The sequence below is a fragment of the Pongo abelii genome, chromosome 12 (genome assembly GCF_028885655.2).
Source record: "Pongo abelii isolate AG06213 chromosome 12, NHGRI_mPonAbe1-v2.0_pri, whole genome shotgun sequence".
Classification (NCBI taxonomy): Eukaryota; Metazoa; Chordata; class Mammalia; order Primates; family Hominidae; genus Pongo; species Pongo abelii.
In genome coordinates, this window is record NC_071997.2 from 32,025,235 (window position 1) to 32,050,500 (window position 25,266).

At 42.8% G+C, this 25,266-nt stretch overlaps 1 protein-coding gene across 5 annotated transcripts in view; it reads left to right on the forward strand.

Moving 5' to 3' along the window:
- IL1R2 (interleukin 1 receptor type 2) overlaps positions 1-25,266 on the forward strand; it is a 53,770-nt gene that overhangs the window by 23,484 nt on the left and 5,020 nt on the right. For 3 of the 5 annotated variants that reach the window (XM_054547423.1, XM_009236679.3, XM_054547421.2), the window contains exons 4-9: positions 962-1,142; positions 4,721-4,895; positions 7,190-7,252; positions 9,475-9,610; positions 11,052-11,194; positions 13,179-13,376. In XM_054547423.1, coding sequence (XP_054403398.1) covers positions 962-1,142; positions 4,721-4,895; positions 7,190-7,252; positions 9,475-9,610; positions 11,052-11,194; positions 13,179-13,345 — 865 coding nt within the window. In that variant the 3' untranslated portion in view covers positions 13,346-13,376. Of the gene's footprint in view, positions 1-961; positions 1,143-4,720; positions 4,896-7,189; positions 7,253-9,474; positions 9,611-11,051; positions 11,195-13,178; positions 13,377-25,266 lie in introns of those variants that run through there. The other 2 variants (XM_054547422.2, XM_054547424.2) reach the window with 2 other exon arrangements.

The following is a 25,266-nucleotide window of genomic DNA, read 5'->3' on the forward strand; positions in this document are numbered from 1 at the left end:
TTTTCCAGCTCTAAGGTCTTGATAGACTTATGGCACTGAAATAATGATTAGGCTAGTAGACTAATAATAATAATATAATAATAAAGCAAACTTACCAAGTTAATTTCCCCATGCAGTATTACAAAAATCTTTTATAGGTCTTACACTAAGTTTCTGACAGTTTTCTAAAACTAGACTTCAGTTGACAAATCATTCCCCAAAGGAGCAAAGGGAATATTCCTTTTTATGGAAACAGTGGCTCTTGGGAAACAATCTCTCCATATGAATATGGTTTCCTGGATCATGAAGTTGGAGTATGCGGGGGCTGGGCTCAACAAGCTCCAGAACCTGGAAGGCATAAGCCCTTTTGAAGAGGACTTGGGGATTTCTTAATGAACCTTGGTGGCATTAGAATCGGGCTTGTAGACAGTCCTTTGTGAAAAACACAGAATATGCTTTTTCTGTACAATTATGTTATGACACTTTTTGTCCCCCAAGGGTTTGAAAAGATCAGGGACAGAAGTATTGCAATATAGATGTTCCTCGACTTACAATGGGGTAAATACCAATAAACCCATTGTAAGTTGGAAATAGCGTTGTCAGAAATGTACTTGATACACTTAACTTACCGAACATCACAACTTAGCCTAGTCTTCCTTAAATGGGCTGAGAACTCTTACATTAGCCTACAGCTGGGCAAAGTCATCTAACACAAAACCTATTTTGTAATAAAGTGTTGAATATCTCATGTGATTTACTGAATACTGTACTGAAGTAGGGTTTCTACTGAATGCTTATTGTGTTTGCAGCATTGTAAAGTCAAAAAATCCTAAGTTGAACCATCTTATGTCAGGAAATCATCTGTACTAATCCAGAAAATGCAGATGCAGATTTTAATAGAGTTGGGGAAATGATGCTTAATTTCACTTAGCTTTACTTTTATTTTGCCTTGCCATTTATCTTTTTTTTCCTTTTAAATCAGAAATGCTTCTTACTGTGACAAAATGTCCATTGAGCTCAGAGTTTTTGAGAACACAGATGCTTCCCTGCCGTTCATCTCATACCCGCAAATTTTAACCTTGTCAACCTCTGGGGTATTAGTATGCCCTGACCTGAGGGAATTCACCCGTGACAAAACTGACGTGAAGATTCAATGGTACAAGGTACAGCTTTAAAAAATGCCATTTTACTAAAATGTGTTTTCTTTTTCTACTAGCCATATAGGAAAGACATAAAATATTTATTTTCTGGAGATAGTGCACGCACACACACACACACACAAACACACACATGGTTTGCCGTTCATATCTGTGAGTTCCACATCCTGGGATTCAACCAACCTGGGATTGAAAATATAAACAAATAAACAAATAAAATAACAGTACAATACAAATAAGAAACCAACACAGTGCATCAACTACTGTCACGTGCTGCATGACAATGTGTCCGTCAACAATGGGCTGCATGTACAATGGTGGTCTTGTGAGATTATAATGGAGCTGAAAAATTTCTATTGCCTAGTGACATCATACCTATCTCAACATCATAGTGCAAAACGTTACCTTTTCTATGTTTAGATATGTTTATATATACAATAGCTGACCACTGTGCTCCAATTGCCTGCAGTATTCAGGACAGTAACATGCTGTACAGGTTTGTCGCCTAGGAGCAACAGGCTGTATCATGTCACTTAGGTATGTAGGAGGCTCTACCATCTAGGCCTGTGCGAGTACTCTCTACGACATTCACACAACAAAGAAATCACTTAAACTGTTTCTCAGAATTATCCCCATTGTTAAGTGACACATGACTGTATTTACACAGGGCATTTACATTGTATTAGTAATCTACAAGTAATCTAGAGATGATTTAAAGTATATGGGAGGATGTCCGTAGGTTATATGCAAAGATGACACCATTTTATATAAACCACTTAAGCATCTGTGTTTTGGCACCTGTGGGGAATGTTTCTTGAAACCAATCCCCCAAAGAAACTGAGGGATGACTGTATTTTAAAGAATTTAAAAGGGACATAATTAATATGTTCTATTAGTCCTTATGTGGGTTGAGTAAAGGTACTTTAAATAGTGATTTGTGAAGACAGAGTACATTACAGCTGAAGGAAATAACTTTTTACTGTAATTTGTCTATAAAAATGTAGAAAAAAGCTTACATAACAATTTTATGGACATATTAAAGGAGTTTTTTTAAAAAGCACATGACAGCTGGGTGTGGTGGCTCACACCTATAATCCCAGCATTCTGGCAGGCCGAGGCAGGTAGATCACCTGAGGTCAGGAGTTTGAGACCAGCCTGGCCAACATGCCAAAACCCCATCTCTACTGAAAATACAAAAATTAGCCAGGTGTGGTGGTGGGTGCTGCTAATCATGGCAACTCGGGAGGCTGAAGCAGGAGAATCACTTGAGCCCTGGAGGTGGAGGTTGCAGTGAGCCAAGATCGCGCCATTGCACTCCAGCCTGGGAAACACAGTGAGACTCCATTTCAAAAAAAAAAAAAAAAAAAAGCACATGATAACAAACTTTTGGGTTAAGGGAGTAAATATGAACACAATTTGTTCCCTTGTCTGGTTGAATAGATGTTATTTGATGCGCTCATTGCTCCTAGTGAGAACATCAGATATTGCCATCAGATATTGCTTATGTGATCAGGGGTTGGAAAACCATGATTGGGCCCTGGAATCAAGTTGTCTCCTGGATTTGAATGGCTCACAAGACAATGATAGTTGTCACTTTTTTAAATGTTTGAAAAAAAGTAAAAGAAGGATATTTTATGATGTGAAAATCACATAAAATTAAAATTTCAGGGTCGGTAAATTAAGTTTCACTGGACACAGCCACATCCTCTTGTTGTACTGTCTGTAGCCGCTTTCCCACGGCCTAGTTGTGATGGAGACCCTGCAGACTCCAAGGTCCAAAATACTTCCTATTTGGCCCTTTCCTGAAAACGTTGGTCAACTCCTGATAGAGGCCCTAGATTGATACTGAAAAGTACAGTTATTGGCTTAATCATTAATGGGAATTAACACTTTAATTGACAATAGGTTAAGTAGTTGGCCAGTTTGTAACTACAGTATCTCTATATAGGATATTGATTTAATATTAGAAACTTTGAAATGATTTTCTGAAAGTAGAGGAAAGTAGCCAGCTCCTATGAATAAGCTGGCTGAGCTCTAGAATGCATTCTCTCTCTCTCTCTCTCTTTTTAATAGAGATGGGGTCTCACCATGTTGGCCAGGCTGGCCTCGAACTCCTGGGTTCAAGTGATCCTCTCTCCTCAGCTTCCCAAAGTGCTGAGATTATAGGCGCAAGCCCCTAAGCCCAGCCTAGAATGCATTCTCTTTTGGTTTGGGAAAAGCATAAAGAGGACAAATGAAAGGTTTTACCTGGAGAGGAAAGAGCACAGGCTCTGGTGTCAATGGGTCTGGGTTTGAAACTGTGTTCCTTTTCTGATCTGTTGTGCAGCCTTGGCAGAGTGACTCCACCTCTCGAACCTGTTTCCTCTGTAAAGTGGCAATTAATAACTTTCACCACCTGGGATTGTTTCAAAGATTAAATGGAATGATGTGTATGAAGCACCCGGTGCAGTGCTTGACATATAAATGGTGCTCAATAAATGTGCATGGACAAAGATCATGGTGATGCTTAGTAATATTTATTCCCTTCATAATAATGCTACCTATTACTGAGCATGTACTATATCCAAGCCTGTTCTAAACTCCCTTACATGCAACCCGATGAAGTAGGAACTGTAAATATCCCCCTTTTTTTACAGATGAGGACCCATAAGGATGTTCCCAAGATCACACAGCCAGTAGATAGTGAAGTCAAAACTCAAACCCAGGAGGCCAATTCCCATACACCACTCGAATGACTGTGGTGCTGGGCCCTATTTGGCATTTTTCGTATTTGACTACTCATGCTTAGAACAATGAAATATCTCCTTTCAATTAAATATGTTCTAAAGTGGTACTTCGTGAGCCATGTGGCAATTTCAATTTTGTCTGTGTTCTCATTCAGAGTAAGATTCTGAAGTGACTCAAGGTTATATTTGACTGTTGCAAATGTTGAATAATCAAGATTTTGAAAGCGATGTCCCTGAGAACATTGTGTCCTCATTAGGGTGTTTTTAGAAATCCCATTCCACTCTTTCCATTTCCTAGAGGCCTTGATCTTGGGGATTCTATTCTACAGAGACCCCAGAGAACCTTGTGTCCATATAAAAAGTGTGGACTCGTTTCCCCTATTTAGTTTTTCTTATAACAGAAATTTTTCTGTTACTGACTCACAAAATTGAAATGCTTTTTAAAGTAATTACTGCAACGTCATCTCTTCTGAGCATTGTTGTCCAGCTCATCATGACTATTCATAGTGCTCTTCCCAGATACTTCCTAAGGCCTGAAGTTAGCAGGACATAAACGTATTTGTATTTTAGATGGCTTACTTTGTCAAAGAAGAGTTAGTCTCTTTTTTCTCCCCTTGGACAAATATGCTCTAACTATTGCAGTTAACCAAATCTAGCAATTTATTTGTTTATATGTTAACAAATTCCCTCCCCTAATAATACAGTCAAAAGTATGCCCAAAGTACAAAATTGGCAAAGTAAATACTAGGACAATTCTTGGATTGCAAATCCCACATTGGTTGATAATGATGATGTAATTCATAGCCTTTGAGATGTATATTGGTATAATGTCAACTTAAAAAACCATTTTCCCTTAAGGATTCTCTTCTTTTGGATAAAGACAATGAGAAATTTCTAAGTGTGAGGGGGACCACTCACTTACTCGTACACAATGTGGCCCTGGAAGATGCGGGCTATTACCGCTGTGTCCTGACATTTGCCCATGAAGGCCAGCAATATAACATCACTAGGAGTATTGAGCTACGCATCAAGAGTAAGTACTTGCCATTGAGGTACCTGTCTATCCTGGTTCAATAACAAGCATGCAGAGAACAAATGAGGGTGCACGTAGAATTCCTTGCAGGTCTTTGGAATGAAGGATAACAGAAAACAGATCTATCAACTCTCCTGAAGCATCAGGTTATTAAGACGTGTGTGATACTTTGAAAGGTATAAATCAGGGTGTTGTTCTGAGAAAAGGTGAATGAATTGGGCAGGTTATAGGGTTGCAAGGTGAAGGCTAAAACACACCACTCAAGAGAGTCAAACAGTGGCTTCCGTAGAAGGTACCCTTGAAAAGTGTCCTGTGAAGCTTTGCGCCTATAGGGCTAGAGGTCACCACATGCCGTAACTTCATGTTTAATTTTAGGATACTTCAGTTTTATTGGGTATTCTAACCAGAGCGCTAGCCTTGCATATCCAGTGGAAATCGCTTTTTATTTGTCTTCCCTAAGGTGAGTCTAGCTGCTCTTAATGGCGATATTTCAAATAGTCAGAGCTGCCATTGATTAAAATGAGTTTCGTTTGAAAATGGTGTTTTGAGCAGTATTGGCTATTGTTTCACGTTTGTTCAACGTTTACTCCGTACCAACTGTGTGCCGGACATGGAGACAGGTGTAACCATGTGTAAATCCTGGACTTTGCCTTGGAGAGTGGGCCACAATTCTTTGTTTTTTATACTGAATAATGAACACAACTGAGGTGTTTTGAGGGGATTTCAGAGAGCTTCAGAGACACACTAAGTTTAAATAATTGGTCTATGAGGGGAAAAGATATTTTTCTCACAGAGAATCCAGAGATTCAGTTGCACCGCATTTTTCCACGGACTGAGGTGTCCTGATTGTGTTTGTTTTACAGTCCTGTGAGGATTCGTTCATAACAGCTCCTTGTTACTGACTCAGGTCCCCCGAGCCTTCCCGTGGACCGGCACGGTCCTGTCTCTGCGATACTGTGCATGAACACTAGGGGGCAGCCGCCCTACATGCCTGTCTGTGTTGTGAGCCTCCCAGGATCTCAGTGGCTCTTAAGGGGTGGTCCTGGGCCAGCAGCGCCTCATCACCTGGGTAAACAGACATGCAGATCTCGGGTCCCGTGGAGACCTACTGATTGAAACTGGAGTCTGGGGGCTGTCATCTGTGTCTCACAAGCCCCCGGGTGATGCTGGGGACCCTCAAGTCTAAGAAGCACTGAGATCCTGGAGGCTTCTTTCTCTCCCTGGATGCCCCAGCTCCATAGGGCAGCGCGTGACTTTGAGGGGAGGAAAAGGCGTCTGGCCGTGGTAGAAAAGCCGTCTGACCCTCAGGCTGTCCTGCCATGCTGTCTAATGTGTACTCACGTGAGGATTTCAAAATGCTGTTTCGTGGAAGTGAGGATGATGAGGCCCGTCGTGGAGACAACTCACAGCCCTCACCCCCCAGGTGTTCTTTTTGCTCATTTCAGGGGCCTCGTTTCTTTCTTTCTTTTCTTTTTTTTCTTTTTTTGAGGTGGAGTCTCGCTCTGCTGCCCAGGCTGGAGTGCAATGGCGCGATCTCGGCTCACTGCAACCTCTACCTCCCGGGTTCAAGCGATTATCCTGCCTCAGCCTCCTGAGTAGCTGGGATTACAGGCTCATGCCACCACGCCCAGCTAATTTTTGTATTTTTAGTAGAGACAGGGGTTCACTATGTTGGCCTCCCAAAGTGCCGGGATTACAGGCGTGAGCCACCGCGCCCGGCCGCCTCCTTTCTTTACGTTGGCTCTAATCCCTTGGAGATCCACTTCTGCCTCTCCAAAGAGTTTATCTCTTCAATTAACAAGACCTCTGTGGCCAAGGCCAGGTTACACACTAGCCTTCCAAACAGGTGGTTCTTGAGCCCTGTGCCTTTTCTAGAAGAACTGAATCTTGAGTATTTTGTGGCAGGCACTTTGGAGAGGTGGAGAAGGTATTTTAGGTCAGATCAAGTTTCAGGGAAAATCTATCTCATGGACCTCATAAACATGATTGTGTTCAGGAAGTCTGGGAGGGAAATGGTTAATTGTTTATCATAGAGCAAGGACTGAAGACCTCCTGTCAGTGGAATGTGTGTTTGGCTGTGGCCTCTTCCAGTAATTGCTCTGCTGGGAAAGTCATTGGCCAAGGATGCTCGATTTTGTAGAGAGCCTGTTTCCTTTGCCAGACAAAGGCTGACTCTCATAATGACTGGCCATACTGGAAAGGATAACTTAGTTGATTAGCCAAACAATGACTTGAACCACAGCGTCAAATGAAGGCTTTCCTAACGGAATCTCTTTTCCTTACATCTTTCTCAGAAAAAAAAGAAGAGACAATTCCTGTGATCATTTCCCCCCTCAAGACCATATCAGCTTCTCTGGGTAAGGCCCGCAAGGACCATGCATTCCACGCACCTGTGGGGGTGCCCGGTATCCCAATGCAAGGGACTTGGGACCCTCATGTCTGCTGACCATACCTGCTCCTTGGGTGCAGTGTGTCTGGGTGAAGACCTTAGAACTCCAGTGTGAAGCAAAGTATACTTTGCTTCATGCAAAGCCTACCTGTAAAAATCTGAATGTGAAAATCTGAACGTTCTGGCAGCAGTTATCAACTGCACGAGAAAATGAACAGCATGAACCCCAGGCAGAGCCAGCATCCTCAGTGTATTTAAAATAATTCATATCACCAAAACTTGGCTGGCACGCTCTGCCTTTCTCTAAGACTCCATTTGTAAAATGGACTCAGCTGTGGTCAGTTTCTTGTTGCCAGAAGAGCTGGTAAGCTGGCTGAATGGTGCTATGAAAATGACCAGTGGGGCTTTCTGCTTTTCACTCCATGTGGTACAGTCCATCCTGGCCAGCACAGGTCCACACTAGTGGCCAGTGAGGGTACATAAGTGTACTGTACTAACAACCTACTGATGCTAGTGGTGGGGCAGAATTGATGTTTATTGAGCATCTACTATGTCCAATGGGATCCCATTCAATCTCAACATAGACCCTGTAGGTTTTATTCCCTCAATTTTCCAAAAGGAAAAAGCCACCCAGGGCATCACGGTGGCTCAGTGGAGGCCAAAAGTCCACGCTCAGAGTCAGGCTGGAGTTCAGATTCAGGTCTGTGTGCCTATAAAACCTGCACCGTTTTATGTGTTTGTTTCTGAGTAGTGTTTTTGTAGGTCTGTTACTCATTTATGAAACCCTGGATGCACAGTCTTTTAAAAAACAATTTATTTGCTTTTTCCTTTTGTTTAGTGTTGGTTTAAATTTTAAATTTGAATTGGAGACCATAGAGGAGGAGGGCTTTTGTGCAGTTGCTGGGACTGCTGGCTGGCACTTGGGTTGCCACTGCCACGGTGCAGTCCCCATGGCTGCAGCTCTAGGAACAACCACCTGGAAATCTGGGGCAATGGGCACATGGGTGATACCTGCTGGAGCCCCAGTGTTCTGGCTCCCTGGGGCTTCCCAGCCAAGTTCACAGTCCCAGTTCCCAATCAGTTGCTTTGGATGCACTGGAATGGGTGGTGGGGCCACGTGACACTGAATAGTAGGTTGTTATGGCTGAGGAAGATCTTTAAGGTCATAGGAGTGGCATAGGATGGAGAAGGGCTGGCATTCTCAACCCATGGTGGGGCCAGGTGCATTAAAAGATACACCACAGGGAGCCATATCACCCCGAGGAAAAAACAAGTGCGAAGGATTTCTTCTTCTTTTCCTTCTACTCTTCTTTGGTGAATGAAAGAGAAAAATAATTTCCTATGATTGAGGCAGGGGGACCCAGTACATCACCCTGCACACTGCAGAGGGCACCATCTATAGAAAACACAAGAGTTTTTGGCCAGGCGTGGTGGCTCATGCCTGTAATCCCAGCACTTTGGGAGGCCGAGGCGGGTGGATCATGAGGTTAGGAGATCGAGACCATCCTGGCTAACACGGTGAAACCCCATCTCTACTAAAAAATACAAAAAAAAAATTAGCTGGGTGTGGTGGCAGGTGCCCGGGTCCCAGCTACTCGGGAGGCCGAGGCAGGAGAATGGCCTGAACCCGGGAAGCGGAGCTTGCAGTGAGCAGAGATTGCGCCACGGCACTCCAGCCTGGGCGACAGAGTGAGACTCCATCTCAAAAAAAAAAAAAAAAAAAAAAAGAAAGAGTTTTTAAAGAAGGGTTGATTCCCAGTCAGAGTTACAGAGTCATCTGGGAATGGAGAGTTCCCAGGAGAAACATTAGAGCCAAGACCAGCCTCAGGCAAAGAGAAAGAATCCACACATTGATCTGGATTTTCTGAGGTAACTGAAGTGAGGGGCAGAGGAAGTCGGCTTGAATTTAGCATGCCCTGTGGGAGGGCAGGGGCCCTGGTGAAGCCATTTAACTTCAGGTGCCTCTTGGTTTTCGCCTGCCGTGAAGACCAGTTGTAGGAACCAGAGGTACTTTGTAAATAGTAAAGCTCTGTGTGAACAGAATCATTTGAGAAAACTAAATTTTCTACTAAGGAAAGAATTGGCTGGTGAGGGGTTTTGAGAAGCCGAGGAGGGACTCAGGGCTCAGGTTCGCTGATGGGTGGGAGGTGCTGGTTCTGCAGTTGACGTGCTGTGCCTTGCTGTCCACAGGGTCAAGACTGACAATCCCGTGTAAGGTGTTTCTGGGAACCGGCACACCCTTAACCACCATGCTGTGGTGGACGGCCAATGATACCCACATAGAGAGCGCCTACCCGGGAGGCCGCGTGACTGAGGGGCCACGCCAGTAAGTGGGCCAGGGTCTTCTGTTGAGAACTCTGTGGGTTTCGCTCTTCCTTTTGGAGACAGTTATCACTATGACACACATACCACATTAAAAGTAACTTTTTTTTGATTCCAAACTGTTGGATGTTTAGAATTTAAGAAATTGTATTTTGCTAAAAATTATTTTGAGAATCAAACTTTCTCTGTAAATACTTAAAAGTTGAGTTGCAGTTGACATGTTGGTATTGATGTTGCATTTTGTAGCTGTTTAATTAAACATTGATCCTTTTATTTTTGCAAGTTAAAAAATATTTTGGAGTTCATATCTTTCCATTTTCCACTCTGCAACCTGACTATCAAACATTTTCATAAACCCTTAAAAAGACCCTGAGACCTAGCCACAGTATCTGTAGTACCTCTTCTGTTTCTCAGGGAGCTGTGGGTTGCCACACTCTCTAAGGGAGGTTAATAATTAAATAAAAGAAAGAATTCAGTTCTCATAAGCAGTCTTCTCTAGAAAATGTTTTCTTACTCTGAGACTCGAACAATCAGACCTTTTGTAAATGGGAACTTGTTGCCTATGAGGGATACCATTCAACATTCCAAATTGTAACTCTTTTTAAAATTACAGTTTTGATGCTTTGAATTAGCCTGGGCTTTTGCTTGCCAAATGATTGTGTTTTTTGAAAGACTTATCACAAAAGATCTTTCTGGATGTAATTTAGTGGATAAAAACTATGTGTGGTTAGCACAATCATGTGCTTGCAAGTTCTCATTGCGAAAGACCTGGCCACAGCTAAATGCCCATCTCAGCTTACTCATATGATCCACTTACTTAAAGGAACCTATATTCCCCCTAGGGATAAAACAAAAATATTCCTAGTGGATCCACTCATCCACGTTTTTATTCATACTAACAGATAGTAGTGAGGTGTCTACAAATTCCTCTAACACTATAAATGGCAGCTATCCTGGCCACAGCCATTCCTCTGGGCTGTCTGCAGGTTTCCAGAGTGAGAGTCAGCAGTAGAGATGAGAAAAGATGGCACCACTGAGGGCTGGAGTCCTGGAAACTCCCTGCCCTTCAATATACAAGTGATTTAATGGTGAGGGACTCAAGTTTCCTCAAACTAGACGTTTCTGTTCCCACGACTGTTTTTTTTGTTGTTGTTGTTCATTAAGAGACTTAAAAGATGAACTTCCCCATTATCTAACCCTGTAGTGTAACAACTGTTTGATGCCAGGGACCGCCAACTGCAGTGACACTAAGGCCTTCAGGGACAGGCTTAGAAACTGTCCCAAATGAATCACAAGTATGGTGGCAAGAACTCCTAACTTTATGAAACTTGAAAACAATAAAAGCGCAATGGGTACTTCTAATGGAGAGTGTTTAGATGTCTGCATTGTGAAAGACAAGCTTGCATTTGATACAATCATAATTAAGTGAATGTTTTTTAACTCAGGGAATATTCAGAAAACAATGAGAACTACATTGAAGTGCCATTGATCTTTGATCCTGTCACAAGAGAGGATTTGCACATGGATTTTAAATGTGTTGTCCATAATACCCTGAGTTTTCAGACACTACGCACCACAGTCAAGGAAGGTATGTATGTATTTTGGGGAGCACTATAGGAGAATATAACATGTTGAATGCTCCATGGATACTAGACAAAGCTACTTGTTCTCCAAATGATTCCGTAGAAATTCCCTTGCATTGCTTGCTAGTGGAGAGCTGAAAAGAAACCACTCATTTTAAAAGATTTTTGGTAGGGTGGAGGCTAGACTTTGGGAGATTATATTCAAATGAAAAATTTAAATAGCAAGCTGATTTTTGGAAAACGGATGAAATGGTTCTACAGTAAACTTCGAAATACTCTGTCTGTATGTGGCTCTGCCTTGCAAGGGTCACTGATCATCTGTCTTTGCATGGCCTCTAGAGGAGGGTGGATTGTTCTTTATCCTGAAGATGAGAAACTTCATCCTCTAAGAGCTGGGGATTGGGAGCTACCCAGGGTTCAGGGCAGCTTTAGGGTCAAAGTCATTATATGACGGGAAATAGGTACAAGGCTACAGCCAAATCAACCCAGCGTTCATTTAAGGACATTTAAAAAGAAGAGGAGGAAAACCCACATTATCGTTTTTGATTAAATTGATTTCATATCAATGTTTAATTGTTGAGCAGGAGGAAGAGCTGTCTTTAATGTAGTCTCTGTTGACAGCCCGTAGCTAATGGCAGGCAAGCCAAAGTGATTCCCCGCTGAAATCTCAGTGATGCCTCGTGGACAATCTTATAGCAATAACATAAATACAAATTGCTCCAGGTCTCCATGTTTTGCTGGGGAGGCAGCCACAGACACAGTGTAAACTGGAAAGCCAGTGATGTGTTCCAGCTTCAGGACAGGGAACGGCACACAAATTTCCTCCAACTGTGTGCTGTGCACCACCAGCCTCACACTCACCTGAGCCACTGGTTACAAACACAGATCTCTGGACTTACTCCAGATCCACCCTGTCAAATTCTCCTAGGGAGAGGCTGCAGCCTGTGACTCAACAAGCTCCTTTCACAGTGAAGTTTGAGAACGAGGGCACACATGTGAAGGGTGGCGTTTCAGATCATTTCCAGATGAGCAGGCTGGGAGAGATGGTAGTTGTACACATTTACCCACAAAAATCAGAATGTTCCCTCTCGGGGTCAGATTAGTGAGCCCAAGGAACCTGTGGTTTGTCTGGCCCTGATGCTGGGAACCTTTAAAATTTTCCATAACATGAGCCTTGTCCCTGCATGTGACTGGCTGTGACTGATCCAGGGAACACAGGCTGTAAGTCTTTCACCAGGGCTGAGAGGTGTATTCAAACAGCTGCCCAGAAAATTACAGCTAAACTTATTTCTAATCTTTGTGGGGTTTTAAGATGTGAGAATCCTCTGGAGCAAGAGGCTGAGGTCATGTTGATTCCTGGATGACTAAACAGACTGTGGTAAATAATAGCTTAAAAATGCATGATTCTAGTCTCATCAACAATGTGTCTGATAACACTCTGTTCTCACATTTGCTTTTTAACTTTTTATTCAGAGTCTCTTCCTGTATTTCCATAACACAGAGACGCCAAGAAGCAGAACATAAAATAGCTGGACCCAAGCTATTTGTTGGGTTGGCTCCTGCAGCTCCATTATTCAAAATTTATTTTCCTTTGCTACTTCCTTTGATCCTCATGACACCCATGCTCATTGGAAAAGGGCAGATTGTTCCTGGCTCTGTCACAGTTGGCCAACTGAGACATAAACAGACAGCGTCTTAAACGCACAGTGTCCCACTGTCGGAACAAAGTTAAACCCTCAGCACTTGCCCACTTACCCTATGATGTTTCTAACAGATTTTGCCCTATCACGCTTATTTCTCTAATGCCACAGACATCACTCTCAAGTATCTTCCATGTTGGTGTGAGGGATGTGCTTTCTGAAAATCAATGCACATTTGTCAAGAAAAACAAACTCCAATTTCTTTCTTGTCCTGTACACCTGCATTGCCCTGTCCTCTTGTACAGTGAGAGACTGTTCAGCTCCTGATGTGACTCTCTTCTTCCCACAGCCTCCTCCACGTTCTCCTGGGGCATTGTGCTGGCCCCACTTTCACTGGCCTTCTTGGTTTTGGGGGGAATATGGATGCACAGACGGTGCAAACACAGAACTGGAAAAGCAGATGGTCTGACTGTGCTATGGCCTCGTCATCAAGACTTTCAATCCTATCCCAAGTAAAATAAACGGAATGAAATAATTCAAACATAAACTCCATATGTCTTCTCTTATGGAAGTGGCTGTGTCTTTTTGAGGGACTCTGTTCTTTGCCTCAGTTGTCTACCAAAGGTGCCACATTTATAGTGGCTTCGTAGTAAAGGACTGAAGTCTTACATTCTGTTTTTTTTTTTTTTCTAAAAATCAGTGACAACAGTAGATGTGCCTGTGAGTGGGTGTGAGTAGCTGTCTGCTACTTGTGACCTATTTAACAGAATGAGGTGCTCTTAGGCCTGCATGAGAGTGGAAAACATCTACATGAGTTTTGACATTCATTCAACAAAAACATATTATGAGTCTATTTTGACTAGACTCTATGGGAGATGTTGTACATACAGTGATGGTTAAGACATAGTTTGCCTTTCAGGAAGCTGGTTGTTCATTTTGAGACTGAAAAGGATAATTTAGTGCTAAAGCAGAAGAATCAGCAAAAATTGATGAACTTTTTTGGAAAGAGCTATCCAAAAAATAGCAATTAAAAATACACACATTGGAATGTATTAGTGAACTGAGAATTAGACCCAACTTCATAACAACATGTCTGAAAATAGAAGGAAGGGCATTAAGATAATTGTAGACAAATTGAAAAAAACGTACCCAGAGCCTCTTTCATATCATATAACAAAAATAAAATCCAGATAGATAAATGAGTTCAATTAAAAAAAAAACTCCAATGGCAGGAAAATCAGCACGGCTGGCGACTCCACCTTTCAGGTCTTTGTTCAAATGTGACCTTCCCAGAGGGAAGGTCCCCAGAGAGGACCTTCCTTCCTCTCTGTCCCCTCACCCTGCTTTGTACCATTGTAGCTTTTATCACCACCAGACCTTCCAGTATAGATTTGCTTGCTGATTTTCAATTTGTGCTTCCCATCCAAATGGAAGATCCATGGGGGCAGAGAGATTATTTTTGTCCCAGCTGTATTTCCAGTACCTCAAAGCAGGCATTTAATGAATACTTGTAGAATAAATGAAGATGGGATAAACTCTCTCTTGTTCATTACCAAGAGACTTGCAAGAGTAAAGGTGAGTAGGCTTAATTACATTATAATTTCTGCACAACAAAATAACAAAAGCAAGGTTTAGACGAAATTGTGTCAGACAAGTTCAAGGAATGAATAACTATCATGTATACAGTTATTCAAAGTCATAGAAAAGGCATGTGTCTTAGTCTGTTTGGGCTGCTACAACAAAATACCATAACTAGGGTGGCTTGTAAACAACAAAAATTTATTTCTCAAAGTTTTGGAGGTTGAGAAGTCCAAGATCAAGGTGCGAGCAGATTTGGTGTCTGGTGAGGGCCCACTTCCTGGCTAATAGACGGCAGCCCTCCTGACTTAATCACCCTCCAAGGGCCACAACTCCTAATACCATTATATTGGAGGTTAGGGTTTCAACATATGAATTTTGGGAGGACACAAACATTCAGTTTATAGTAGCATCATCACCCTACAGATGAAAAAATGTGAGTAGGGGATTGTAGAAGAGACACACATAAAGGAACTCATGAAAAAATGACACTTTCAGTAAGAACCAGGAGATGTAAATTAGAGCAAATTTGAGATACCAGTGCACTCACACACTATCAAGTATTTAAAAGTTTGTATGAAACACTCTCACACTTGTAATTCAATTTATAATTTGGTGCTGGGAAGAAGAAAGGCAACATGAGCCAAGTCAGTTGGGTGCTGGACCAGCTTGCATCTTCTTGCAAGAGCCCACGATGTGCATCTCTTCTTGGCTCTGTTCAGTGATGTCATGTTGGTAGCTTAAAATTGGTGGCCATTGTGGAGTCTTTACACCACAGAAATTGGCAGTTGCCACAAATCAGCACTCTCTTCCCCAGCACATCACAACAAGGTTTGAGAGATGCCCAGTGATACTACTCCTGGGAATTTAGCTTAGGAAATAATTTAATAAAATAAAATCATTGGAGATATAAAATAATTTAATAAAACTTATTACCCCAATGATGAAAAATTATGCAGCAATTATCAATTATAATGATCAAAATTATAATGACCAAATTATCAAAATTGTGAGACTTAAATGTTTACAGTGTTAAGGAAATATTATACATTGTTTTGTACAATTTTTATGGTTACAATATTGACATTTGTTTGCATCTAGACAAGGAGAAAACGTAAAAACTTGGACTTTGAAGGCAGACTTTGTGAGTTCAAGTTCAAGCACTGCCACGTGGTGCCTCTGCGATCTTGGGCAAATCCTTTAATCTCATAGTACATCAATTTTCTCATCTGAAAAATAGGGATAATCACTTAGTCCAAATTAACTTAGCTATTTAGCTATATTTTATATTTCCATTTTTCCTATTTTTCTATTTCAGCTATAGTAACTCTTTAATAATCAAAAACATAGGAGGAATAGACAGAAATAAAAATTGTTGTGCTTAGACTACGTGCTGACAAACCACAGCCTGTGGGCCAAATGCAGCCTGCCCTCTGTTTCTGTGGATTAAGAGTATTAGGAAACAGCCTTGCCTGTTTGTTTGCAGATTGTCGTTGGCCACTTTTGCTCTTTGAAGATAGAGTTGAGTAGTTGAGACGTCAAAACCTAGAATATTTACTATTTGGTCGTTTACAGGAAAAGTTTGCCAATGCCTGGTTTAGGTGAAGGCAGTTTTGGGCAGTTAACTTTTGACCCTCACTTTTCTATTTTCCTGTTATCATCTCCTCTTCCCTTCTTCTCCTGTTTTCTAAGCATTCAGAGAGGGAGAACTACGGAGGGGCCGGCAGAGGCCTTCGAACACCTTATTAGATTTTAACCAGAAAGGAGAGGAGAGTGAGGTTTGAGAAGGAGGATTCTGTGAGGACGTTGCACAGGGTTCTTTGACTGCTTCTGCCTTTTCTTTATCTTCAGGCTTGGGGCCACGCGCTTGCATCTCTCTTCCTTCCTCGAACTTCTCCAGTGCTCTCTGGAGTCCCCCGCTTTAGATTCTGGCTGTTTCAGCAATGACCCAGAAAAGGAGCTGACTGCAGCCGGAGGAGAACCACCATCGGCTTTCAGACTCTGCCTTGACCTCACAGGTTACGCATTTCCTCCCCTCCACTATTTCAGAAGTGTGGGGTCACACAGGTAGAAAAGATGCGAGACAATTAGGGAATTTTGAGTGCTGGATTTATGCTAATATTAAGGAATAAGTGTGATATTTGCATTGCTGCATTAAAAAAAGGTTATTGTCTAAGAGGCAAACTAAATATTTATTTATTTATTTGAGACGGAGTCTTGCTTTGTCTTCCAGGCTGGAGTGCAGTGGCGCGATCTCGGCTCACTGCAAGCTCCGCCTCCCGGGTTCACGCCATCCTCCTGCCTCAGCCTCCCGAGTAGCTGGGACTACAGGCGCCCGCCACAGCGCTCTGCTAATTTTTTTTGTATTTTTAGTAGAGATGAGGTTTCACCGTGGTCTCGATCTCCTGACCTCGTGATCCACCCGCCTCGGTCTCCCGAAGTGCTGGGATTACAGGCGTGAGCCACTGCGCCTGGCCGAGGCAAGCTAATTTTTTTACGGGTGATGTCTGAGATTTGCTTCAAAGTTATCCAGTGGTGGATGGGAGAATACATGAAATAAGATTGGCCAAATGTTGATAACTGTTGGCCCTGGTGATGACTGCAACCTGTTTCCTTATATCATTCTCTCTACTTTTGTATACGTTTGAAAACTTCCATAATAAAGAGTAAAATACAATGTAGAAACAACTCAATACCCGCTAGACAAGAGAATGTGTAGCTCTTACAAGTAATAAAACGCACTACAGTAAAAAACAACATGGAACAATATGGATGAATCTTAGATATATATTATTGAATGAGTCCCAGAAACATTTCTTAGAATGATGTCCTTTTACATAAAGTGAAAACAGCTGAAGTTAATATGCTGTCTCTTGAATATGTGAAAGCATCTTCATATATATTCACACACACAGTTAAAATGTAGTTTTTGTCATATATATGCTCTTAAATATAAATGTGTGTGTGTGTGTGTATGTGTGTGTGTTTGGATAGTGATTACATCAGGGTTGGGATGGGTTAGGAAAACATAAACTTCATTAAGTTCTAGATCTCATGTTAGGTAGTAGATTGTGATTGTTTACTTTATTATTAAACAAACAGATAAAAAAAAAAACAAGCTATTCAGGGACCAATATAGAATCTGTGTCTTGAACCAAGGATTATGACTAACCTAATTCTGTGTCCCTAAGTCCAATTTGAACACACAAACAGATGGACGAGTGAAACAATGTGGTTTCTTTTCTTAAAGTGGCCCATCTCCTTTACTTTTTGTTGATTCTATTGTTTTAACTTTCCGAAGGTGAATTTCTTCACCCCCAACCCTACAAAAGCTGGGGAGAGGGGGTGATAAATAGTTTTTGGAAACCTCACACTTCCACGCACTGCCCACAGGAAAAACACACATCTTGTGTAATAAATGCCACTTCTGCAAGAACTAAGGACGAGAGCAGACATCAACAACAGAAGCCAAGAATAATTTATGAACTAAAAAATAAATGTGATCGCTCAAGTATTTTGAATGCTATGGGAATATATAGGGACTCTTTCACAGAAAACGGTGGGATGTGTGTTTCTTGTAAGTTCCTCAAGGCAGGAGCCTTCTCATTCCTTGATGCCGCCCAGCACCGGGCACTGTGTCTTGCTGCGGCACAGGCATTTAAGAAGTGTCTGCAGGATGGATACAGTGTGTGTCTCTTGGACTTTTCCAGCCTATGTGAGCAAATGGGTCCTATCAGTGGGACTCAGCTAAGTTTCTCTGCTCCTGTCTCTACACTCAACTCTCATTGGTTTTTTCCATGATGTCCTGCCAATAGTTCACTTGGACACACAAAGGTGCTTTGTGTTTTGTGGTTGCTTTCCTGTTCTTGCGGTCCTCACCCATTGGCTTCTCTGCCCATGCCACCCTTCAGGGCTACTCTTTACTGCTACTGGGCTCCAAGAAGGCATTGCCACCAGTGGAGAAGCCATCCAGACACCACCTGGGCTGTAGCCTCTGCCAGCTTCGGTGCTGGAGCCAGCTTGTGCACTCCTGGAAGCTCCTCCTTTCTTGGCTCATGGGTTCAGCCAGTCCTCAAAGCAGGGGTGGTGGGCTAGAAAGACCCCTCCCACAGGGCTCAGGCACCAGCATGTTCTCCTCCTCCCTGGCATGCCTGCAAAACCTACTTCCTCATTCTTCAGAAAAGCAAAGCAAAACAAAACCTCCTACAAAGGAACTCCCAGAACCCACTGCCCAGTGGTTTTTCAGAAACTGGCCAGACTGCAGCTACCAGAACCCTGGTGGAGGCCGAGCTTCAGGGGCCGGGAACTGCTACTCAGCCAGCTTCCAGGACAAGGGGAGAGAAAGCTTTAGATAAAAAAGAGTGGGAGAAATAAAGCAAGAATGAAGGAGGGGAAACCAACATCTAAATGTCTACAATGTGCAAGATTTTACATGTTTTGCTCAATTGAATCCTCAAAAAAAAAAAAATCCACCAGGCAAAGATTATAATTCACATTTTAGAAGTAAGGAAACTGAAGCTCACCTAATTTAAAAATTACCTCCTAGAGAGTGTGGTTTAGATGTGCAGCAGCAATGGGCTTCTCAGTACCGAATCCCAGGATTTGACAGCTGAAGAACAGCTGGCCCAAGCAGGGGCTGGTCTGAGTCAAGGTTACAGTCAGGAGCAGAGCAAATATTTGCTTTCCTGGGGGCAGACTAGCTACCACGAAGAGTTCATCTCCCGAAATCGGTAGAAGGTACATCTGGAATCTGGGGGACCAGGGGGACCATAATAAGGATTCCTTCACAGGGAAGGAAGAATCAGAAGTAGGAATCGAGTGTCCTTCTCTCCTACAGTATTTCCCAGTTTTTTGTTCTCTTAGCTTGTGACCAATCAAGGCGTCACTGTCCTACTGGATGGAGGTGAGGCATCCAGCGTGCAGTCCTGCTGCTGGGTCTGAGGCTACTCTCTCAGGAAATAAGAGTGTGTCCCTGGATCCTTCCGAGCCCACTGCAGGGGCAATGTGGATTTAGCCCCCAGAAAGCACAGAAACAGCTAAGACCAGTCTGTGAATCAAATTAGTCTCAAAGCCATGCTATACCTCAGGCTGACTGTTCACCTTGTTATATTTCCCACCCCAAATTGCTGTTTTCATATAGCCTTTATTATTCAGGTTTGGTGAGGCCAACAGATCAGGAGACAATAGCCATTGAAAAGACAGTGGTATACCCCAGATCCCAGCAGGAGGGGCACACCAAACCATGGCGGTTGGGAGGGTGCCCGGAGAAGAACTAGGGCCCATCAGGAGGCTGAGGGAGTGAGGGGAAGGTGTGGGCAAGAGCCTTTCTGATGGTTTCTGTGGGAAGGAGTAGGTGAGGCAGGGTAGGCAGGTTTAGGATTGGCTGGTTTGAATGGTTTCCTTGGGCTCTTGGTGCATGGGCTGTCCGTCACTGGGCGTGGATAGTGACGGAGGGTGAGAGTTCCATAAAAGAGGTGGTTGGGGTGTGGCTCTGGGTTGGTCGATTTGCATTTGAAAAGCATGTTGCAGAAGTAGGCAAGTTGTTTACTATCTCTAGGAATTGGCTAAACCAGGGAAAGGCCCAGGTATCAAAGCAACAAGGTCCCACGTATCAAAGCATCAGAAACACATGGTTAATACAATTGGGACAGCCAAGTGCAAAGGGGTTGCCGGAAAAACTCCAACAGGCCTGTGCACTGGGGTGGAGACTTGGAAAGTTCAAGCCTTTTGCAGCGGGGAGGAGCCTGGCTCGTCCTCTTCCTGAATGGAACCAGGGATTCAATCTGCGAGGCGGGAAGCACACTAGCAGTGCTCTGCCTTTGCGGAGGGTCCCTGTTTCTCTTTTTTCCCCCCTTTTTGCCCAATAAATTCCACTTTTCTCACCCTTCAAAGTGTCTGCAAGCCTAATCTCTCATGGCCATGTGACAAGAACCTGGCTGTTAGCTGAACTAAGGACAAAGGTCCTACAACACAATTACATCCTGCCTTGTCTGCTACAGCTCATCAGAAGCTCTGCACAGAAATTAAGTGGTCAAAAGTAAACAGCCAACAAAATAAATATGCTCCCAATTTTATTTTATTTTATTCTGTCAAGAATACCAAATATCCTTTATGAAGCATGGTAAAACAACTGCCATAAAACCTTAGAAGCGTTAGCAGCAAAAGCTTAGTGCTGCATAGAAATGTAGTCTTACATTTGTAGCCTGGGCAATACCTAAAATGGATGCACACTAAGCCTCAAAAATTTTAAAATTAAAGCCTGAGTTTCTTCACAGCTCCTTCTTGCTCCATCCCAGCAAAGAGGCTGCTCCTTCCAGGAGAGGGGACTGCTGTCAAGGCTGTCTTCCGTCTTCTGCAGGGAAGGGTGTGGCTCCTTAGGGCATTGCATTGGCCTCGCATGTCCCCTTTTAATGAGTCCCAGGCATTTATACAAGATCAGCACAGCCCTGACTCCACCTGCAATGAATTTTAAGACAAGCCATTCTCTGGTCCCTGGAGCAGGTTTTCTGGACAAATGTTGCTCCCAGGAATCCATACCCAGTAGTAACAGTGACCACAGCAGCAGCTCGGAGATATCAGGGGGAAGAATGGGGGATGCAGGGGGACCTCAGTCCAGTATCATCAGCATCCCTCTGCTGATTAGAGCCACAGGGTGGCCCAGTATCCTTGTTCCGCAAGCCCTCCAGGACATTCTTACTCCTGCTGTCAGTGGGAGCACCTCGATTTCTATGGTTAAGTCTAGAACCCATGACTTGGGAATGCAAGCTCTCTTTGGCCAATTATTCCAGCAGGAGTTAGTGACAGTACCACCTTTGTCACATCTAGGGGAAATTTCACCAAGCATCTTATCTCAGCATTTGGGACCCTGGGCTTTCTTGAATAATCTTCAGGGGTAGCTCCCCAGTCTCCCAGGCTCCAGGCCTTTTTTGGAGACTTTCTTCCCCATCTAGCATATTCGGAGCTTCTCACTGTGTTTTTCCCATAAGCCCATGATGATTTGGCTTCTGTCTTAGTGACAGAGCTTCCCCACTCTGTTGTCCTTAAGCCGACAGGGACCATGACCTCCTGGTATGGAACTTTCTAGGCCTCTGCACCTTTTCTGAGAAGAGGGCTCTTCCCCAGCCCCACTCCAGGTGCAAAATGACCCTCAGCAGATCACTCACAGTGCTTCCACCCCGGGTGAGGATGACCTTCTTGCCATGTACTCCTCAGTATGCAATTCTCTTCCTCGGCTTTTGAATGTTCGAGATGCTGTACAGTGTTTCTGTTGCATAGATATTTTTTGGAAGTGGAGAGGTATGCCTCGAGTGGCTGTGCACCAGTTAAGCGTGGGTCCTCAGCGGCAGAATGGGATCATCTAGAGAGGTGAAACAACAATGCCACTGGTGTCTGGACCCATGCCCAGGGGCTCTGCTGTAAGTGATTGGGGTCCTAGGTGATTCTAATGAGTGGCATGGGCTGGAAACCCCGGTTTGACTTCTTTTGTTTCTAACACCTGTGGTCTGGTACTCCGGGCCCTTTGCTTTTTGTACCAGAAATTCATTCATTCACTTATTGCTTTATCCTAGCATACTCCTCTAGATTTTTGTCTCATGTGGGTCTTCCTTGTGGGAGCTTTAAAATCAGTAAATTTAGACTCGCTAAAACACCCTGTGTTTCTGATTTTAAAGACAAGCAAGGCAAAGTCCCTGTCCTGCACCTCCACGTCCATCTAGGAAGTTCAGTACTTATTCCTGGAGTGTCCATGTCCCAGTGTTTTCCCCCAGTGGTCTGTTTAACTATCCGTGTGTTCCCCTGGGTCCCTCAGGGGAATCCAGCCTGATCGATGCTGTTTGGAAAGCTGAGGTCTACAGGTTTCCCAATGTCAAAGACATGTCAAATGAATGAATGGATGAAATATGGTGGTGCTTGGTATCCGTTGGGAGTAGGATGTTCTCACAGCTAACAAGGAAGGTCTTCCCCGTAATCTAAGGAGAAGATTTGACTAGTAGCCCAGGAACCATTCCGTCCTGCTCAGATATCAGTCTTCTTTCTCTTTAAGATTGCCTGCTGCCAGGCTGTCAATGGCACTCCAGCCTTGAGCTCCTTTATCTCATTGGGAAAAGAACCCTCAAGTTCTCCTCTTTAGTTTCAACCTTAACATATTCCCAGTGAAGTAGGGGGCACTTGGGAGTTTGGTGTGAGTAGAGGGTAGCTTTTCCAAGTCATCATGGGCACGGTTCTGTGTTTTCTGTTCTCTGGATTCAGTTTCCTGTTTAAAAGCCTGAAAGAATATCGCTGTTCGGCACAGAGTACTTGCTGAGCTCTGACTAAATACAAGCCTATGATTAAATTATTTCAGACTCTAATAAAAATATTTTTAGAAGAAAGTCCTTTGGGAATTATGTAGAGTGCTGAGTGCATTTTTCTCGGCAAACACTTGGACCTGCCTTGTCTTTCTGAGTCAGCTTTTCCTCAGCAATGTCCATCCTGGGGAAACTCAGGAGACGTATCTTCAAAGTCAAAAGGCTAGGTTGATTTCAGACACCTCCTGGAGATAAAGGATCCCGATAAGACTTCTCATGGTCTGACCAGAGCATTTTGTATATATACTTCTCCTCTTTCTTCTTCTTTTAACCCTTTAGCTAAAAATTTTCTGTAACACAATTGAAATGTCACTCTTTCAAGGGAGAAAATTTGTAAAGGGATTACCTTCAGCTTCCCTTTTCTCTGCACCCCCATCCCTGAAATACAGACAATCTGGTGGTAGGGTGGGGTGGCTTAGGGGGGGCATGAGTTTCTTGACTTTTTCATGCCAACTGACAATACTACACCAAAACTTTTAACTAAATCACAATTTTTCTCCAATAGCCCAGCATTTTCTTAATTTCTTCTAGCTTAAAAGCAGATTTTTTTAAACTTTTATTTTAAATTCAGGGGTACATGTGCAGGTTTGTTACATAGGCAAACTTGTGTCATGGGTGTTTGTTGTACAGATTATTTCATCACCCAGGTATTAAGCCTAGTACCCATTAGTTATTTTTCTTGATCCTCTCCCTCCTCCCAGCTTCCACCCTCCAGTAGGCCCCAGTGTGTGTTGTTCCCCTCTATGTGTCCATGTGTTCTCATCATTGAGCTCCCACTTATAAGTGATAACATGCGGTATTTGGTTTTTTGTTCCTGTGTTAGTTTGCTAAGGATAATGGCCTCCAGCTCCATCCATGTTCCTGCAAAGAACACGATCTTGTTCTTTTTTGTGGTTGCATAGTTTTCCATGGTGTAAATGTACCACATTTTTTTCAGCCTATCATTGATGGGTATTTAGGTTGATTCCATGTCTTTGCTGTTGTGAATAGTGTTGCAATGAACATAATGGGTGCATGTATCTTTATAATAGAATGATTTATGTTCCTCTGTGAATGTACCCAATAAAAGGGTTGCTGGGTTGAATGGTATTTCTGTCTTTAAGTCTTTGAGGAATTGCCACGCAGTCTTCCACAATGGTTGAACTAATTTACACTCCTGCCAACTGTGTTTAAGTATTCCTTTTTCTCCACAACCTCCCCAGCATCTGTTTTTTTTTGAGACGGAGTCTTGCTCTGTCGCCCAGGCTGGAGTGCAGTGGCGAGTGGCGCATTCTCGGCTCACTGCAAGCTCCGCCTCCTGAGTTCATGCCATTCTCCTGCCTCAGCCTCCTGAGTAGCTGGGACTACAGGTGCCGGCCACCATGCTTGGCTTTTTAATAATAGCCATTCTGACTCGTGTGAGATGGTATCTCCTTGTGGTTTTGGTTTGCATTTCTCTAATAGTCAGTGATGTTGAGCTTTTTTCATATGATTGTTGACCGCATGTGTATCTTCTTTTGAAAAGTGTCTTTTCATGTCCTTTGTCCACTTTTTATGGGGTTGGTTTTTTCTTGTAAATTTGTTTAAGTTCCTCATAGATGCTGGATATTAGACTTCTGTCAGATGCATAGTTTTCAAAAATTTTCCCCCATTCTATAGATTGTGTGTTTACTCTGTTGATAGTTTCTTTTGCTGTGCAGAAGCTCTTTAGTTTAATTAGATTCAATTTGTCAATTTTTGCTTTTGTTGCAGTTGCTTTTAGCATCTTTGTCATAAAATGTTTTCCCATGCCTATATCCTGAATGATATTGCCTAGGTTGTCTTCCAGGGTTTTTATAGTTTTGGGGTTTACATTTAACTCTTTAAACCATTTTGAGTTAATTTTTGTATATGGTGTAAGGAAGGGGTCCAGTTTTAATTTGCATATGGCTAGCCATTATTCCATCATCATTTATTGAATAAGGAGTCCTTTCTCCATTGCTCGTTTTTGTCAGGTTTGTCGAAGATCAAATAGTTGTAGGTGTATGGTCTTATTTCTGGGTGCTCTATTCTATTCAACTGGTCTGTGTGTCTGTTTTTGTACCAGTATCTTGTGTTTTGGTTGTTGTAGCCCTGTAGTATAGTTTGAAGTTGGGAAGTGTGATGCCTCCAGCTTTGTTCTTTTTGCTTAGGATTGTTTTGGCTATTCAGGCTTTTTTTGGGTTCCATATGAATTTTAAAATAGTTTTTTCTAGTTCTGTGAATAATGTCAATGGCAGTTTAATAGGCATAGCTTTGAATCTATAAATTGCATTGGACAGTTTGGCCATTTTAATGATATTGATTCTTCTTATCCATGAGCATAGAAAGTTTTTCCATTTGTTTGTGTCTTCTCTGATTCCTTCCTTTCTTTCTTTCTCTCTTTCTTTTTCTTCTTTCTTTCTTTTCTTTCTTTCTTTCTTTCTTTTTCTTTCTTTCTTTCTTTCTTCCTTTCTTTCTTTCTTTCTTCCTTTCTTCCTTTCTTTCTTCCTTTCTTCCTTTCTTTCTTCCTTTCTT